This window comes from Canis lupus, chromosome 33, assembly GCF_048164855.1.
Source record: "Canis lupus baileyi chromosome 33, mCanLup2.hap1, whole genome shotgun sequence".
Lineage (NCBI taxonomy): Eukaryota > Metazoa > Chordata > Mammalia > Carnivora > Canidae > Canis > Canis lupus.
Window position 1 is genome coordinate 3,689,347 of NC_132870.1, and position 18,738 is coordinate 3,708,084.

The window sequence follows — 18,738 nt, forward strand, 5'->3', positions numbered from 1 at the left end:
GTTATTACTCTGGAACCACTTAGGAACATGCTAATTTATGCCCAAAGTAATATTAGTATTATTATTTATTTTACTCTTATTATCTAAAGAGGCACAGTTCAAACTAGGTAGGTTGTTATAATTCTGCCTTCTCCTGGTACAACACTGGGAAAAAGGATATAATGGTAACAAAGAAAAGCAGCCAACAGTTTTAGTAAATAACACTGCAAAAGCCAGATATCATTTCTTATTTTCCAATTACTCCAATTCCTATCATCAAGTTACTATAGACAGTAATGTGCCTGGTGCTGGAGAGAAATCACTCAGGTAAGCTGAGGCTACTCCTTCTGTTTCCCCATCTGCTAAGTTGTTAACACGAAGATATATTGACAAGGGCTCAAGGAAAACATGGAATATTTCATCGGTAAGATTATGCTGCCCTAGAGACAGATGTTAGAATGCTGCAATATTTAAAAATAAAGAGATAAACACATGCTTGAGGGGAAGGAATAAAATAGTTTTAGAGCTGGGAGAGAAAATTGAAAAGAAAAAAAGGAAAAATGGAAAGATAAATGAGAGGTTTGTATTACCACAGGAAATAGCAAATCCTTATTGTGTACGGGAAAAACTTTTAAATCTGCCTCAGGCAAGCATTTACTATTAGTAGGCATTCTTAGAGTACACTGGGGCAGATTTGTAAGAAGTGCTTAGCAGGGCTGATTATGATTACAAAGAACAGATTTATTTCTTGTCATCAGATGGTTAATGTCAAGGCTTTGACTTAAAACCATATACACTAGTTTTCATAAAATTTAAACATGAGAAATGTTATATACTATGGTAATTCACATTCAGCGAATATAAAAACAACATTAAGTAATGATAACTCTGTATTTAGCTAGTGACTTACAATGCAGAGGTCAAAGCATTTTGTCTTCACTTATTTTACTGGAGAAAAATAGGAAAACAGGATTATAATGGTGGGTTATATAAAAATATTTACAAAGGATATACAGTTGCCATGTATTAGGTCAACAAAGCATTTTAAACTGTAGATTTTCCCTTTTTTTGGCTATAGTTTTCACTTTTTTATAAATAAAATGCAAAGAGTGGCAATAGGAAAGTGAAAGGAACTTTGGTCTTGAATTCAAATAGACTCTGGTTCAGATCCTAGATATTTACTCTGCTTCTCTAAGCTTCAGGTTTTGTCACCTATAAAACAGGAATTATAACACTTATCTCCTAGGGGTGCTGAGTTAAATTATCATTAATAAAAGTCTTACATTGTACCTGAATATCATAGGTACTCAATAAATGGCAAGTTATGTCATAAGAAAAAAAAAAACTGACACCAACAAGGAGATTACATATTGCAGTTTAATTACTGGTTGTCCTTTTTCTTAAAATCTCCAAGTTCTGATTGCATAGTAGAACCCCTTAGTCGTGACTTTTTCCAACTGGTAGAGAGGGAAAATACCTCCTCAAGAAAGGGGAGGGTATGACAGAGTCGATGAGTTCCCAGAGAAAGGAAGAGAAAAACAGAATACTTCTAGAAAAGGAGAAGGGAGAGAAAGGAAGGCATGAGGTCTGACTTGATGGTTCTATCGCCTCAAGAATGAAAACCCAGATAAATAATGTCAGAAACTGAAAGCAGAGGAGCTTAAGGAGTTTGCCCTTTTTCCTGTTCAGCATTCTGGGAGAAAACACTGCAAGACAACCACACCCAACACAGGACTACTACGGAGTAAAATGGTGGCATGGTGTGAGTAGGCCAAAGAAGATTCTGTGATGGCAGGCCTCAAACTTTCTTGGCTCTTGTTCAGGAAGCTCTTCTATCCAGGCATTCCTTTATAATCCCAGTAGGATATGTGGAAGGTTGCTGTTGAGAGTGAGAAGCCACTGGTGTCACTGAGATGACCCCAGAAAAGGTGCTGCAGAGCAGACAGGCTAAGCCAGGGCTCAGAAGGCAGACGTGGCTGAGACACGAGGAACTGCAATGCTGTTGAGAAGTGAGAAGACAGCGAGTGAGCAAGAGAGGGCTTACAGGTTCTAACCACTCTAAAAGAATAAAATACTGGCTTAACCAGTAAGACTTCAGCAGTTGATCAACAAGATAGTAGTAACCAGTTTAGACTATAGATACATCTCCGTGGACACCAATGGAAATTGAGATGACAGCACAAAGATCCACATGTGGATCTGGGGGTCTCTCCCCTTACAGCCATGAGGACACATGAACTTTTCCTAGTACCTAAAATCCACTTCTGCCAGGAAAGGGGAAGGAGGGAGAACACTGAAACACCCCCCAAAATCCAATTTTAACCTAAAGAAACCAAGATACTTTTGCTTGCCATCTTCAAATTCTAGCCCATCCTACTCCACTCAGAAAGAAATTTATTTCAATTCTAAAGAAATGAAAGGCCTTTTTAGCTCTTGATAAGCTAGATACAATGTGTCCAATTCTATAAGTCATATTTTCTTTCTGTGAGACCAGGAGATGAAACCAAAATATCCATTAGATCTCTTTATTCATAACTTTAAGATGTTCTAATTAAGTTAGGTAATAGGAAATAGTACCTTATATACATTTTCCTTTTTAAAATTACTGCATAGGTAATTTGGGAGTTTCCTTTCTTCCGTCATTCATTTAGTAAATATTGACTGCATACTTACAATGAATGAATAATGTGCCAGGAGTTTAGGAAACAAAGATAAAGGAGACATGAACCCTATCCTTTATAAGGCAGAAAGGTTTATAATGATATGTGAATGGAATATATAAGTTAAAGAAAAGCTAGTTGAGTATTGCTGCCCATTGCTGAATAACTGCAAAACAACAACAGAACTTTACAACTGTAAAGATGCATTTTTCTCATCTATCAAGTGCACCCAAAAATAAGATAAAGGTTATTATGCACACAGCAGTTAAAAAGCATTTTTTCCACAAAATCATAATTACAGAAAAGTCAGTTTCTAGAATAACAATAGTAAATCAAGTTGTAAGACAGAAACATACAGTACAAAATCTTATTTTTCTTTAAGTTTATTTGCTGAAATAGAGGAATAAGATGTGAGAGAATGGGTCAGAAAGACTATCTTCATTACCTTTTTCAATTTGTTTCAAATATTAAGATAGGCATGCAAAAGTAGTTATATGAAAACCAAATATTCTATAGTTGTTTTAATTTTCTCAGTAAATACTGCTTGATAATATTAAGACATTAAATTTTAAAAGTCAAATAACAATGTAATAAATGCCCTAGGACACTTCATTCTTTAAGGGTGCAGAAGCTTTTTAGAGTGATTCTTTTAAAAATACAAATATTAAAGCTCTTAATTAGCTTATTAAATTCAAATTTGTAAATTACCAGGATTTTTTAAGATAAAAATCTTAATCTTAATTGTATATTATCAAAACATTTACCCAATTCCCAAACACTGCACGTCATTTACAAATATTTAGTATCAAAATTACCTAGAATGAGAAATATTAAATTTCAGTAAAGCTAAATTACAAGTCCTTGTAAGTTTTTTTCCTTAGTTTATTTTTTTCTTTTTTCTTTTTCTTTTTAATTGGAGTTCAATTTGCCAACATATAACATATCACCCAGTGCTCATCCCGCCAAGTGCCCCCCTCAGTACCCCTCACCCAGTCATCCCATCCCCCCGACCCACCTCCCTTTCCACTACCCCTTGTTCGTTTCCCAGAGTTAGGAGTCTCTCATGATCTGTCACCTTCTCTGATATTTCCCACTCACTTTCTCTCCTTTCCCCTTTATTCCCTTTCACTATTTTTTTATATTCCCCAAATGAATGAGACCGTATGATGTTTGTCCTTCTCCGACTGACGTATTTCACTCAGTATAATACCCTCCAGTTCCATCTATGTTGAAGCAAATCGTGGGTATTTGTTGTTTCTAATGGCTGAACATTACCAGGATTTCTTAAAGGTGGGCAATAGAAGCTTGAGAATTTTTTTTTTTTTTTTGGCATAGAGCCCAATGCAGGGCTTGAACTCACCACCTTGAGATCAAGACCTGAGCTGAGATCAAGAGTTGGACACTTAACTGACTGAGCAACCCTGGTGCCCCTAGCCTGAAAAATATTTTAATTGTTAACATGATTTTATGAATATAAAACAGAATTTTATACTCTACTTTTTTTATGCTTTGCTTAAAAAAAACACACCTATGCAGTTTTGAGGATATTAGTCTATAGAAATAGCACTGCAGAATGTTTTCAGGAAGGTTTTTTCCTCTGGCTCCACTGCCATTCACATAATTTTTAATATCCTCTTTACCTTGTATCTTCTACCATAAAGCTCACATTCGAATTTATATACTGGAGCACAGATAGAGTATACAATTTAGGAAAAAACCTCTGCTTCTATCAGTTACCCCTGACAAAGTTGGTATTTCATTCACTCTAAATGTACATCGTATACTGATTGAAAAGTGACATTGTTAGAGATAATAATTCAACAAATGGTATCTATCTGATTAGTATCTCAAAACAATATTTTATCTCTTCCCAACCCCCTCTTTATCTTCACAGAGTGTATTTGCATTTGAAATCTATGGTTTCTGGCATTTCTGGGGTAAGGTTATACTAGGAATTTACCAGACCTGTCAGTCTCTAACTTTCTTCCATATTTCATTATATCATTCCAGTTATAATTAGTTGTCTGGTAAAATTAAGAACAGTCTATTTCAGTGAATGCGTATGTGAACATTTAACAACTTTTTGTTAGGATGACAGCTTAGCGACAGAAAGAATAAACCAGAAAGGAGAGTCACTGAAGTAACCCTGGCTAACTCAGTATTGCTAGCTGAATGGAAAATTTTGAGATTTTTCTTTTTTTTTCTTTTTTGTTATTAATCATCAAGCACATATTTCATGTCAGGAGATAAGCATCAGTTTGATAGCATTCCTGCCTCAACTAGCATGTTTTGAACTGACCTGTCTTCATTGCTACAGCTCCCTAGAAACTTTGCTGTTGATTAGCATTGATTCAGCTGAATGCTTTGACATTCAGCTTGTCAGTGAAAGCTATTTTAATCATTAAGATGCATCTCCCTTCCAAGATTGCAAACTGTTGCTACTTATACATAACATTTTATCATTTGATTATTGTGGAGAAGAAAAGTAAAGAAGCTGAATGGTTACTATTTTTTTTAAAGATAGATCGATAGATAGATAGATTTATTTATTTATTTATTTATTTATTTATTTATTTATTTATTTATTCATTCATTCATTCAGAGAGAGAGAGAGAGAGAGGAGAGAGGCAGAGACACAGGCAGAGGGAGAAGCAGGCTCCATGCAGGGAGCCCGACGTGGGACTCGATCCCGGGTCTCCAGGATCACACCCGGGCTGCAGGCAGCGCTAAACCGCTGTGCCACCGGGGCTGCCCTGAATGGTTACTATTACTACAGATTATATTAAGAGCTAAAATTTACAAAATATTTGCCTGTGAGGTGTTGTGCTAAACAATTTATACGGATTGTCTCATTTAATCCTCACCATTATGGAGTCTCACTATCATAGTGTTCATTTATTATCTGTAAGTCAGGCAGCCCTCATCTGTAAAATGGAGTAATAGTACATAACTTCAAGGGCTATTATGAAGATTAAATGAGATCATTCATAGACAGTACCTAGAATAGCATCTGTAACATAGTGAATTTCACATTCTTAGCAGTAATTTTTATTACTTTGTAGATGAAGTCACTCAGTCTCCTTCACCAACTGCCCTACTCACCATCACCTCTAACTTTAACTGTTTCTATTGCCCAGACCCAAAGGAGGAGAGAAAAGAAAATGGAAAGTTACTATTTCAAGACTTTCTCTGTAGGTATTTGAACTCTAGCTCCAAGGAAGGTGTGTCATAATTGTGGCAGGATAATTAACCTTTAAAATCCTTTCTTCCTGTTCTTTCTGTCCTCACAAGTAGGCTTTTCCCATACAGGCAATTAAACATACATACTAGTGAAATTCTGTTGAGTGGGATGGCGATGAGGGATGATAACTGAAACTTTACAGTTTGGGGGTTTTCAGAATAAAGGAGTCATTTCTTTCAGGCTCTAATGAGAGGCATGAAGGCAGCAAGGTAGCCAAATCCTAGTTTTCCATGCCCAAGTCTGTACAAGAACAGAAAATACGTGTCCTGTGATTAAGCAGATAGCTCCGGGTAGCCTCACGTGATGGCGAGGGAGCAGCACAACAATCCCAAGCTCTTAGATAGGCAGGAAGCAGAATTTCTCCTAGTCCACAGCAGTATGAGGATGTCTCCTACCATTGCAGAAACTATGCTGTCTGGTTACCAGAACTCATTCTTCTTCTTCCTGGGCACACAGCTAAATAACATTTCCTAGCTTTCTATACAGTTAGTGGGAAAATGGTACTGCCTTTTTTTCTTAGGATTTTATTTGTGAGAGTGAGTGTGCAAGTGTACACAAGTCTGGGGGGGGCGGGGGGGACAGAGGGAGAAGCAGACTCCTCACTGAGCGGGGAGCCCGACTGGGATCATGACCTGAGAAGGAAGACACTTAACTGACTGAACTGCCCAGGCGCCCCAAAGTGGTACTGACTTTAAAACCTACATAAACTTCCATGTGAATTCTCTTCCCTTATCTGTATGTTGAATGTATATGAGTCAGTAGGGGACACATGACTCTAGAAAATGGCAGAGTTGCTGAATCAGGGGTTCTTAACCTGCAATTTTATAATAGAATTTAGATTATGACTGGGGATTTGGAACAGAAATATCCATATTTTCATTAACCTCTAACTGAAATTTAGCATTTCCTTCAATTATGAATGTAAGCACCGATGCATACGAGGACTAGCATTACTTGTGGCTTTGTCACCAACAAAAATACCTAAACCATAGGTACCTTCATATTATATTACAGCTGTTGAAGGTATCTCAAAATATCATTTATAACCAAATTTTCTTTGAAGTAACAGCAATTACTAGGCCCATAGGTACTTTCATGTTATATTACAGCTGTTGAAGGTATCTCAAAATATCATTTATAACCAAATTTTCTTTGAAGTAACAGTAATTACTAGGCCCACTGCTTGATTTTTAAATTTCATATGCTAACAAAGAGGCACATACATAACAAATTTATTTTAAAATAGCTTGATAACTGTATTTCAGTAAAACTGGTTTCCTTTGAAATCCTAAATGATTTGTCTGCCTTTTAAAAAACAACTTTCTTAGAAGAGATCCCTTGGCTTCACTAGATTGCCACAGAGGTTATGGGGAAAAAAAAAACAAAGTAAGAACAACTGTTCTCAATGGATTTCTGAATGACTTTATAGAGTAGGGCCCCACTTTTCCTTTTCCTTTCACATCCCTACCACACTGCTGACTGACCCACACTGGACTGTGATGTAAGAAATAAGCTCTTATTTTGTTAACTTACTGAGATTGAAGGTTATTTATTTATTTTTTTTTAGGACAGTTAGCCTATGTAGACTAATCCCCTTGCTACCAAAATGGCCCAAACATGGCAGAGTATAGAGACCTTAAGAGGCTTCTGGGTAGAAAGGACCCAGAAGTGAATAGCGAAGACCAAAGATTAGATGGGGCCAAGGAAGAGGACTGAGCAGATATCAACCTGGAAGGATACTACAGGAATCATCTCCTTCAACTTAGTAATATAAAGAAACATTTTAACTAGCCCTGAATTTGGACACTGACATTTGTAATTGTCACACAATAATTTTCTTATTTCATAATATATATTATTTTCTCTTCCCCTATTAGGATGACAGTCTTTTTTGTTTCTCATAGCAGAGATTAAGCACTTTTGAATTCATCAAAGTATGTGTATATATGTGTATATATACACACAAATGTAAATATATGTAATATAAAGTATATAAATAACAAAATATTTAAAAATATATGAATCCTTTATATATATGAATATATATAATTTATTCATTATTTTAAAGCAATCTTCAATTAGCTCTGTTTTAAAATCCTTCTTAGCTACAGTGTAACAGCTGAAGAGAAGGCAGCAACCAGGAAGATGAGATCAATATTACAGAAGTCCGATTTAGTGATCTGAACATTGGTAATTTTTTAAAGGCTTGCTGATATAAATGAAAGTCTTGACAGAGCTCTCAAGATTTTTTTCCTGCTTTTCAGTTTTCATTTTAATTCCAGTTAGTTCACATATAGTGTTATAGGAGTTTCAGGTGTATAGTATAGTAATTCAACACTTCCGTACATCACTCTGTGTTCATTACAAGAGCATTCCTTAATCTCCATCATTTATCTAACCAAGCCCCCACCTCCTTCAGGGTTTTTAATTTGACAACACTTCTCCTAAGGCATTAAGTTTTATTTCATTTTACCTTCCCTTTTAGACGACTGTTTTGCTGCCTTTATCTTAAACTTAGACTAAATGAATCAGTCATTTTGAAATGTTCATGTTGTTAAAAACCAGATGCAAAGAGTCTTCTTCTGAGATTAGACTCTTTCTAACCTCTATGAAATTACTGTATCTAAATTTTTATAACCTATGGAACTGTATGTGAATGATAATAAAATAGGGTTAGTGTGCAATACAGTTTGGGTTTCAGCATTAAAAGTCACAAAAAAGTTAAGTGTCACATAATGCAAACATCAACCTGTCCAGATCATAACTGTGTACCAACCCTAAGCGTCATGCCTGGTAAGTAAAAATATTTAAGAATGAGTAAATCAAGCAGCATTTATTTTAACTATATGCAGTGTCTATCACTCATGAATGGACCTTAAGGTGAGGTGACTAGGTTTAGAAGTTAAAGCTTCCAAGTGGACAGTAGCTCATGATCCTTGAAATTCTTAGGGTGTTAGAAAGTCCTGATGGAAATTAAATAGTCTTTTAAAACTAATTTTTAGTGGCTGCTTAGTATTAGCATTAATGTATTAGGAAGTATACTAACTTTCACACATTCAAAAGAGTAAAGAATAGCACAATGACTCCCCCCCCCAAGTACTCACTGCCAACCTCAACAATTAGCACATGTTGCCATTCTTATTTTATATATTTCTCCCTTCCTAACTTTTTTCCTCTCTTTTTGCTGGAAATTTTAAAGTAGACCTCATTTTCTCTCACCTTTAATTATTTCAGTAAGTAGCTATAATAAATAAGGACTTAAAAAAAAAAATACAATACCATTTAGTTCACCAAACAAAATCACTGACAATTCCTTAGTAACGTAGGCCATGCTCACAAATTTTGCTTGATTATCTCAAAATGCCTTGTATTTGATTTATTTAAATCAGGACCCAAACAATGTCCACGATGGTTACTTTTGGATAACATATCCCTAAAGTTTATTTTAATAAGTCCCTCCTCCCCTTTTTAAAATGGCAATTATTTGTTTGTTGAAACCAAGCATTTTTTTTCTGTAGAAATTCTCTCTCTGTAATTAGCTGGCTGAATCATGGCACAATTTAATATGTTCCTGTAATTTTTTTTTTTTTTTTAATAGAAATGGTAGTTAGACCTAGAGAACACTGTTGGGATTCAAGATTAATTTTACACACACACAATTTCCTTTTGGCAAGAATATTTCCTAGGTGTTACTGTGCAATTCGTATTACATTAGGAGGCACGTAACATTTGTCTCCCTTCTAGAGATGTTATACTTGCCCAGTGACTTCAAGCGTTGTCAACCTGATCCACGACTGCAAGCGCTTCAGCTTTCACGGAGCAGTTATTAGCCGCTGATAACAACGGTTGGCTAAATCTATGATTTTTATCAGGAGTTACAAAATAGTGATTTTATGATTCTACCATTCTTTCTGCACTTATTAGCTGTGATCCTGTAGGAGATTTCTTTCACCAACGATGCAGGTACCCTGAAATACAATTCACACTAAAAAAGCTGGATAAATGCTGGTTTCTTTTACTCCATGTAATCTACTTTTAGCTTCTAAGTAGGAATCCTACTAACTTGCAATAGTGAGCAAGGAGTCCCCTCCAATCCACTCTACTCTCCTCCCCGAGGTCACCAGGTGGTCCAGCAGGTCTAGCCTGGGATGGGACAGGATGGGAGCGGGCAGGCCCAGGGTGTGATGCAGGAACTCAGGGGACAAGGGACTGAATCGGGACAGAATACCTTAAGCAGGTTCTAGGAGGTGGAATCTGAATCTTCTGAGCTGTTCTGGACATCGGTGCCCTCCGTGGACTCGCTGGGCTCCTTGCTGTCGCTGCCACTACTGTCAGCGGCGGGGTTCTCCTCCCGACCATCCTCTTGGGAGCTAGGAAGCGTGTTTCCCTGCGTTTCCTGGTTTCCCCGGGAGCCCAACACCACACCCCCGCACTTCTTCAGCTCCAGCTGCCTTCTCAGCTCATCTGCCATCTGCGAGAGATCTCGCTTCATAGCGTAAGCGTCTTCCCCGTCTGCATAGTATTTGGGCTCCACCTCACTAACCTGAAAGCGGAGGGTGTTGGAATACAGGTGCAAGGCTGCTCGGTTACTCTTCCTGACGTGCAGGGACACGTACTTGGCACTGAAGTTCTCGATCATGGCCCGGGAGGCCTGGTCCATCAGCTTCTGGGCCAGGCCGAGGCGACGGTGTGAACGCTTCACGGCCAGTGAGGTGATGTGTCCATGGGGGACGTCGTCTGGGTCCTCCTCCATTTTGGCCAGGACGTAGCCCACGACCTTCCCGTCCTCGTCCTCGGCGATGTAAGAAAGCTGGGGCCAGGACAGGCCGTGGTAGAAGTAGTACTTCATCTGGTAGTTCTCCGGCAGGCAAAGGAGGTTGCAGTGCTGCATGTTAACCAGGTCGTCTGGCCGAGCATTGCGGATGTTCATAACGGCGGCGGGAAAGAAAGGGGAGTCGGGAGACGGTGACCAGGGCACAGGCCTCCGCCTCGAGGGCCCGCGGCGAAGCGCCGACGCCGGGGGTGCCTGCCGCGGGGGACGCCGGAGGGCGGGAAGCCAGGGCGGCGGGAGGCGGAAGAGGCGGTGCTAAGATGCGGCTCTCGGGAGAGCGACGGCGGCCGCAGCCAATGAGGGCTTCGCGCGGGGGGCGGGAGGGCGGTGCGCGCGACGCTGGGCGGAAGCAGGGGGCGGGCCGTGCGCGGCCTTGGGGCGTCGCTGCTTTGGCGTCCGCTGTTCCGTCTGTTGCTGCTGCTGGAGCCGTCAGGGATGGCTTCTTGATGTGGATACGTCTGGGTGAACTTTGGTGACCTCAAGAGACCCGGATAACCGGAATGAATGGACGTCAAGAACCAGAACGTTGCTCACGCCCCGGAAATTCCCGCTCAGATCCCCTTCCGGCGCCCCCTGACCTGCCCTGACCTGCCCTGACCTGCCCGACGGCCATCGTGCCCCCTGCACCTAGATTTCCGACGGTGTAGTCGGGAGCTCTTCACCTTCTTTCCCGTTTGATATTCCGTTGCCTGAATAGGTCACAATTTATTCAACCCTATTCTACCGTGGGGGGTTGTATTCTTTCCATTTTGGGGGGATATAGCGGGGAGTGTAGCTGAACGTTCCGGAACATGCCTTTTATAGAGACATCCATGTTTGCCCAGGATGAGAACGGCGTCGCATCGGAAGATATTATGATGTTCAACTTTTATGAATTCTTGCAAGCAGTTTTCCGAAGTGGTTGCTCTGTAACCGGACGCAAATCTGTCTGACCCGTGTGCAGCAAAGCCAGTAATCACGGAGACATCAGGTCTGCAGCGAGGGAAGTGTGTTGGAGAAACAACTGGAAAAGGAGATGGGCAGACACACCTGCAATCTGCCTTCCCAGGGAGGAAAGAACAAAAATCCCTATGATTTTTTTTTTTTTTTTATCAACAGTGGGATTGAGATTTATTTATATTGATGAAAAGGGTGGGAAAACAGGCGGAAAGATGGAACATGTACGTTGAATAAACGTATTTGTGACATGCATCTCATGGGCACCTTGGGAGTGGAAACAGCATCCATCAGGAGGCTAAATTCAGTTCCTGAAATCATGAGGTTATCTTAAGACAAGGAGAAGGGGCTATGGGAATGCTCTGAGAGCAGGTATAAACTAGATGAGTCTTGGGCTTATCATTTCAGGTAAGAAATGTAGGGCTTTGCTTGTTCCTAGTCTGGAACCAGTTGACCTTGAGTCCGTGCTTCCTTAGAGACCAGTGATTTGTTAGTGGAGTCTGAAAAGACACAGCAGCTCACTAGGGGGAAACCGTTCTCTGAAAAACAAGCTTTAAACTTTCTGCTAGTTTCAACCATGTTAACCCAATGGGTCATGGTTTTAGTTCCCTATTTTTATCAATATTTGGTATTTGCCATCTTTTTTTTCATTTTAGCCGTTCTTGTGTGTGGGTAGTGGTATTACAGGATGGTTTTATTTTGCATCTCCCTGATGACTAAAGAAGTTGAACCCCTCTTTTACACCCTTATTAGCCACCCTCTATTCTTTTTTGTGAAGTGGTTAAAGTCTTCGGTTCATTTTCTATTGGGTTGTATGTCTTTATCCTCTTAATGTTTAATAGTTTTTTTTTTTTTTAAGATTTTATTTATTCATGGGAGACACAGAGAGAGAAAGAGAGAGAGGGAGGCAGAGACACAGGCAGGAGAAGCAGGCTCCATGCAGGGAGCCTGACGTGGGACTCGATCCTGAGTCTCCAGGATCACGTCCTGGGCTGAAGGTGGTGCTAAACCACTGGGCCACCCGGGTTGCCCCAGTTTAATAGTTTTTTATGTTAAATTCCAGCTAGTAGGGATGCCTGGGTGGCTCACTAATTGAGCATCTGCCTTTGGCCCAGGTTGTGATTTGGGGGTCCTGGGATCAAGGCCTGCATCAGGCTCCCCATGGGGAGCCTCTCCCTCTGTCTATGTCTCTGCCCCTCTGTGCCTCTCATGAATAAATAAAATCTGAAAAAAAAATCTAGCTGGTTAATATATAGTGTTATATTAGTTTCAGGTGTATAATTCCATCCACCACTCAGTACTCATCACAAGTCGCTGCCTCCTTAATCCTTACCACCTATTTAACCCATCCCCCCCCACCATCTGCTAGCCTCTGCTAGCCATCAGTTTGTTTTCTGTAATTGAGTCTGTTTCTTGGTTTGCCTCTATTTTCTTTGTTTTCGTTTTCATTTCATTTTCATTAAATGCTATATATGAATGAAATCATATAGTATTTATCTTCCTCTGACTGACATTTCGTTTAGCATTATACTCTCTAGCTCCATCCATATTGTTGCAAATGGCAAGATTCCATTTTTTATGTCTGAATAATATTCCATTGTGTAAATATACCACATCCTCTTTATCTAGTCGGTCAATGGATAGTTGGGGCTGCTACCATAATTTGGTTATTGTAAATATTGCAGCTATAAACATAGTGGTGTGGGGATGTCTGTGGGGTGCAGTTGTTTAAGCATCTGACTCTTGGTTTTGGCTCAGGTCAAGATTTCATGGTGGTGAGATCAAATCCCACATCAGCCTCCATGCTCAGTGCAGAGTAGGCTTGAGATTCTATCTGCCTCTGCCCCTCCCACTCGTGCTCTCAAATAAATAAATAACTTCAAAAACAACAACAACAAAAAAAACATAGGGTTGTATCGTATACCTTTGAGTTAATGTTTTTGTATTTTGGGGGTAAATAACCAGTAGTGTAAATACTGGATCATAGGGTAGTTTTATTTTTAATTTTTTGAAAAATGTCCATAATGTTTTCCACAGTGGCTGTGCCAGTTTGCATTCCCACATCCTCACCAACAATTGCTATTATGTTTAATAGTTTTTAAAAATCTATATTCTGGATAAGAATCCTTTATCAGATATGTTAAAGTGAATAGCTTCCTACTTTATTGGTTTTTCACTATCTTAATTATGATTTTTGACACCAAGTAGGAATTTTAATATAGTCCAATTTATCCAGTTTTTAAATTTCATGGTTAGTGCTTTTGTGTCCTATTTAAGAAATCTTTGCCTCCTCTAAAGTCACAAAGATGTTCTTCTATGTTTTCTTCTTAAAGCCTTATTGTTTTACATTTTATATTTAGATATGCATTCCACTAGAATTTATTTTTGTGTAAGTTGTAAGGTAGAGATTCAACTATTTTTTTACCTGTATGGATATTGTGTTCATCTAGCACCATTTTTGGAAAAAATCATACTTCCTCCCCTGGACTGCACTGTTGCCTTTGTCATAATGTAACTGAACCCAAGGTCATCTGCTAGATACACAGCAAAGACAAACATTGAAACTGTTGAGTTATGTAGCAAGGAAAGGGTTTGAGAGGCAGCCAAATAAGGAGTCAGGAGCAGCAAGCCTCAAATCTGACTCTCCAGAGGAAATGGAGGAGGTGGAGGAGGTGGAGGAGGTGGAGGAGGTGGAGGAGGTGGAGGAGGAGGAGGAGGAGGAGGAGGGTCCGGAAATTTAAAGGCAAATGAAAAGGTCTAAGTAAAAAGTTGCATCTGGTTTAGTGGTCAACAGCTGAGATTAGTCCCATTAACCCTTTGGTTACTGGTTTCAATAAATCCTAAAATGCACTTCTAGATACATTAAATTTTTATGCCATCCCGATAAAGCATAATTTGGAGTATTTCTTTGATAGTGTAGAGAGGTCACATTTTATTGGCACCACTTGAACATAAGCTGGCTATAAGCCCCAGAATTTTCTATATATTTTGTACCATTTTCCAATTTTCTAGAATATCATTACCTGGGTACTCAAACACCAAAGTTTATTCTGTTGTAATTAGTTCTTTTCTTATATCATTAGCCAGGTCCTACTTACATCTAACTCATCTACAATATGTATGTGACATTTCTTCCAATGAAGATAGACAGGTCTTTACTAGAGCCATGTGATTTGTGAAACATAGCTTGAATAGCAAATATTTTTGGTTGTAGTTTCACAGTTAGTTCTGTTTTCATTAAAAAGTTTTTAAAATTTAAGATAAGATTTTAGTTTCTTGATGTTTTGATCAACTCTATATATTATTTCCCAGTATTATTCCCATTCAGAAATTTCTGTTTTATGTTATACCTCATTCTGTGGACAGGGATATGTACCTTGAGATGATATAGCTCTAAAAATAATCCAGAAGAGTCAGTTGTTTATTTTATAATAGTTTCTTCTGAAAGGGAACTACCAAAATATGAGCACATTGTGTTCTTCTATAGGAACATTGTGTCTTTACTGGAATTCCTAAAATATGGGCTTGATAAGTGGGGCAATTGTGACAAAATTAACCAACTCACAGAATTAAACTCACACATCAATTGTCTGTCATCGGTACTGTCGTCTCTTTGGTTACACTACTCCTTCCATGTATCAGGAAAGCAAAATGAAGAAGACCCTTGGATCCATACATTTGGGAAGAAGAGTCACCTTATTAATGAATAGGTCTTGTTTGATTGATTGATTCTGTTTAATCCTGAATCTGAGACCTAATATTAGAGTAAGACAACAACAAAAAGAGTTTTCAAAGGCAACTAGCTGGACGCAAAGGGGAAATGGCTGTTACTTTGGTTGTTTGAACCAAAGCATTTCCATGCCTAAGTTGTTTGGAGGGCAACACAGTTTATAATAGCTATATTAGAAAGAAATTGTATGACATATAACAGATCCTCAATGAATGAACAAATAGCATTTTTATACTTTCTGAGGTGATAAATTCTCATTGTTTCTTTCACTCTCCATGGTCATAAACACCACCAAAGATTATAGATTCAGTCATGTGGGTAAGCAACAATATAGATAGCAAAGAAAAATATTCTACTTTCTCATCTTACTGCATATTCCAAACCCACCTTTTTTTCTGGCTAGTGACAGTGTACATCAACATAAAAGATGAGATTAAAAATTGGGGAAAAAAAGTTTTTGAAGTTAGCACTGGTTTTGTGGGCAATGGGCAGTGTCCGTAAGACAGTCATGAAACTCCTCTTGCATTGAAACAGGAGCAAAGAGGCTGGGTTCAATAAAAACCCAGCCTTCTCTGTTGGCAGAGAAGAATAAATTTTTTTTTTAGGCTGGTGTTAGAGTGTGATTGTGTATTTAGGAATGCTGTGACTATGTGGGGAAGAGTTCAAGTCAGAGAGGTGTTCAAGACCAAAATAGAGGAAACCTCAATCAGAATAGCAGCTGCAGACAAGAACCAAATCCGGGCAGAGTGGACTCACATTAAGCAATGGGCTATTTTTTGTCTGCATGAATCTGTATTCACACCTAAAATGGTTTCTTTCTCCTCATAGCATGAAAACATATGGGCTTATGATTATCAAGACTTCAGGCTGAGATTCTCTATAAGATTGTTTTTTTGTTGTTGTTATTTTTAAAGGAGAACAAAGCCTCTTTGTCTTCTTGTGGCAAAAGTCATGAATCTGGAAGGTTAGTTTAAATTTCATGCAATAGAAGTTTTGAATTAGAAGCTATGTTATTATGCTATATATGCAAAAGCTAGTTAGGTGGTAAACATTTGTGAAATTTGAGATCAGTTTTTATCCTAAAGGATGTCCTCACTCCTAGTATAGGTATGTAGTGTCTCAAGTAGTGAATCTGAGATAGGCACCACCATATATTTTTAGAGTCTTTGTAGCACAGAAGAAGGTCTACAGAAGCAGTAAGATTTAGGTATCACATTTTCCAGTACGAGAGTGGCTAACAAGTTCATCTATATCTTGTGTAGAGTTTCCAGTATACGAAATGTTATCTGAATCCCTTTCCAAATGTGGAAAACAAAGAAAATTTTTGATTACAGCCTCTCATACAGCAGATCTGTATGACTCTTGGGTTGTACTGGGAAAGAATGCAAGTTACAACAAAGATCCACTGCTATAAAGTATTCAGTAGTATGTAGGAAGCAGAATAGCAAGGGGACAGGGTTTGAAATGACAGAAAAAGGAGTTAATGCTGTAGCATGTACCGCTTTAAAATTATGAATATCTCTGCTAAGTTTCTGGAATTTCTAAGTGGATAGAAATGTGAGAGGTTATTTTCAAGCATTTTCTTGAAGTAAGCAAATGATTCAGTGTTATAATCAATACAGAAGGTGGCATATAAGCAATCATTATAAGATTATTGTGTGAATGGGAAGCCTTCAGAGAGATGAAGCATTTGCTTTGATTTTTCTTATATTTTCAGATTAGGTTCAAAGAGCCTCTCTTCTAAGAAGCACAGGTGGCTCTATCGGTTAAGCGTCTGCCTTCAGTTCAGGTCATGATCCCAGGGTCCTGGGATCAAGCCCCAAGTTGGACTCCCTGCTCATGGGGGAGTCTGCTTCTCCCTCTCTCTGCCTCTCCCCCTGCTTGTCCTCTTCACCCTCTTGAGCTCTCTCTCAAATAAACAAATAAAATCTTAAAAAACAAACCCAGAAATCCTCTCTTTTGTTCAGTCTTCTTTGACTTGCTTCCTGCTGGAAAAAATGAATTATTTTCTTATTTGTGTGCTCCTCTCAATCATATTTATGTAGTATATATATATCATTTACTTTATTCTTAATTCCTACCCTCCATTTTTTGAGGACATGATCCTGTCTTATAAAAATACTTGCTTTTCTAGGGATTGGCAAATTACATACCACATAGTAGGTCTTGAGTGGGTGCTTATATAATGAATATGTAATTGGAGGTATACATATCTTGACAGACGAAGTAAATCCTTTCTTTGTACAATCCAAGTAAATTGTATGATTTTAGTACATATTTTTGTGTAATGATATCCATTATTGTTGCTTAAAGTGTATAATGAGAAAATATGATAGTACTTATGCTACATTACTTTCTATACTTTGCCTGATTTTCACTAACCAGCTACATTATGTACCAAATGCTACAATGTCTAGGCTACTTAGAAATTTGCAGATGATTTTTATTATATAAAAGAAAAGTAAATTGAACATAATTCAGCAATCCGTTTGCAGCTCTAAGTTTCCTCTTTTATGCCTTAGGAAGTGGATTGGTCATTGTCTGCTTACTAATATTTATTTTTGACCCTTCACCCACAAAATGTTTCTCAGACTTAACTTGCAAACTGGCTTTTGGTAAATTTGGTACATGCAAGGCCTGGGGTTGAAGTGGTGATGGGAGGAAAAAAAAGATGAGAGAAACCAGGGTATTTCTTCTTTCTAGCTTATCCATGGGTAATATCTTTCTATAATGGCCAGTGTCCTCTGTGTTTTTTTATTTTCTTCACTACAAAGCCTTTGCTGAGTTCTAGTGTTTCCACCACCAATCGTGATTTCCAGTCTCTGATAATAAGACTTTCCCCCTTTGTCCTTCTAGGGCCAGAAGTGGTAGTAGCTTCTTGCAATTGTGGAAACCACCAGGGTTGTTTCATCATCCTCTACTGGCTTCTCAACAATTCCATCACTCATTACTTATGTATTAAATCTCCTCAATTTAAGTTACCTACAGTAATTTCCTGGATATTCCCTGATAGGAATGATAGTAATTGACTATATTTTTAATGTGAATTTAAGTTGTATGTGATTTTCCCAGACTGACATATAAAACCTAAATACTCCAGCCACTAAAGAATGATAGTAAGGCAAAATATTCAGAGACAGTCATGAATTCACTGTCTTCAGAAGAGAAGGAAGACCTCTTTAAATTTACAGACTCGCTGCTTGCAAAGGCACCAGAAACTTGTTTCATCAACTCTATACTATTTCCTCATAAGTATCTCAGTTGGTACTGGTGCCACAGAGAATTCAGGCACTGCAAGGCCTTTGGAGATTGCCAGAAGTCCCTTGTAATTAGTGTTGTGTCCACAGCAATTTGGATGCAA

At 38.5% G+C, this 18,738-nt stretch overlaps 1 protein-coding gene and 1 long non-coding RNA gene across 5 annotated transcripts in view; one reads left to right on the top strand and one right to left on the bottom strand.

Annotated features, from left to right (window-relative positions):
• Window positions 1–18,738, top strand: part of LOC140624037 (uncharacterized) — a 51,281-nt gene that overhangs the window by 21,292 nt on the left and 11,251 nt on the right. The gene's annotated exons all lie outside the window — the stretch shown is intronic.
• Window positions 1,339–10,939, bottom strand: NAA11 (N-alpha-acetyltransferase 11, NatA catalytic subunit). Of its 4 annotated transcripts, none has more exons than XR_012023580.1 (3): window positions 10,109–10,937; window positions 9,640–9,848; window positions 1,339–1,978 (listed from the first exon to the last, which is right to left on the bottom strand). XR_012023580.1 is itself a non-coding variant. In XM_072810837.1 (2 exons), the coding sequence occupies exons 1-2, from the start codon at window positions 10,808–10,810 to the stop codon at window positions 1,799–1,801; spliced, it is 567 nt and encodes a 188-aa protein (XP_072666938.1). In that variant the 5' UTR covers window positions 10,811–10,939; the 3' UTR covers window positions 1,339–1,798. The 4 variants fall into 4 exon arrangements, 2 of the variants coding, with proteins under 2 accessions (XP_072666938.1, XP_072666939.1); XR_012023581.1 differs by having other exon boundaries at window positions 9,640–9,865; XM_072810837.1 differs by lacking the exon at window positions 9,640–9,848 and having other exon boundaries at window positions 10,424–10,939.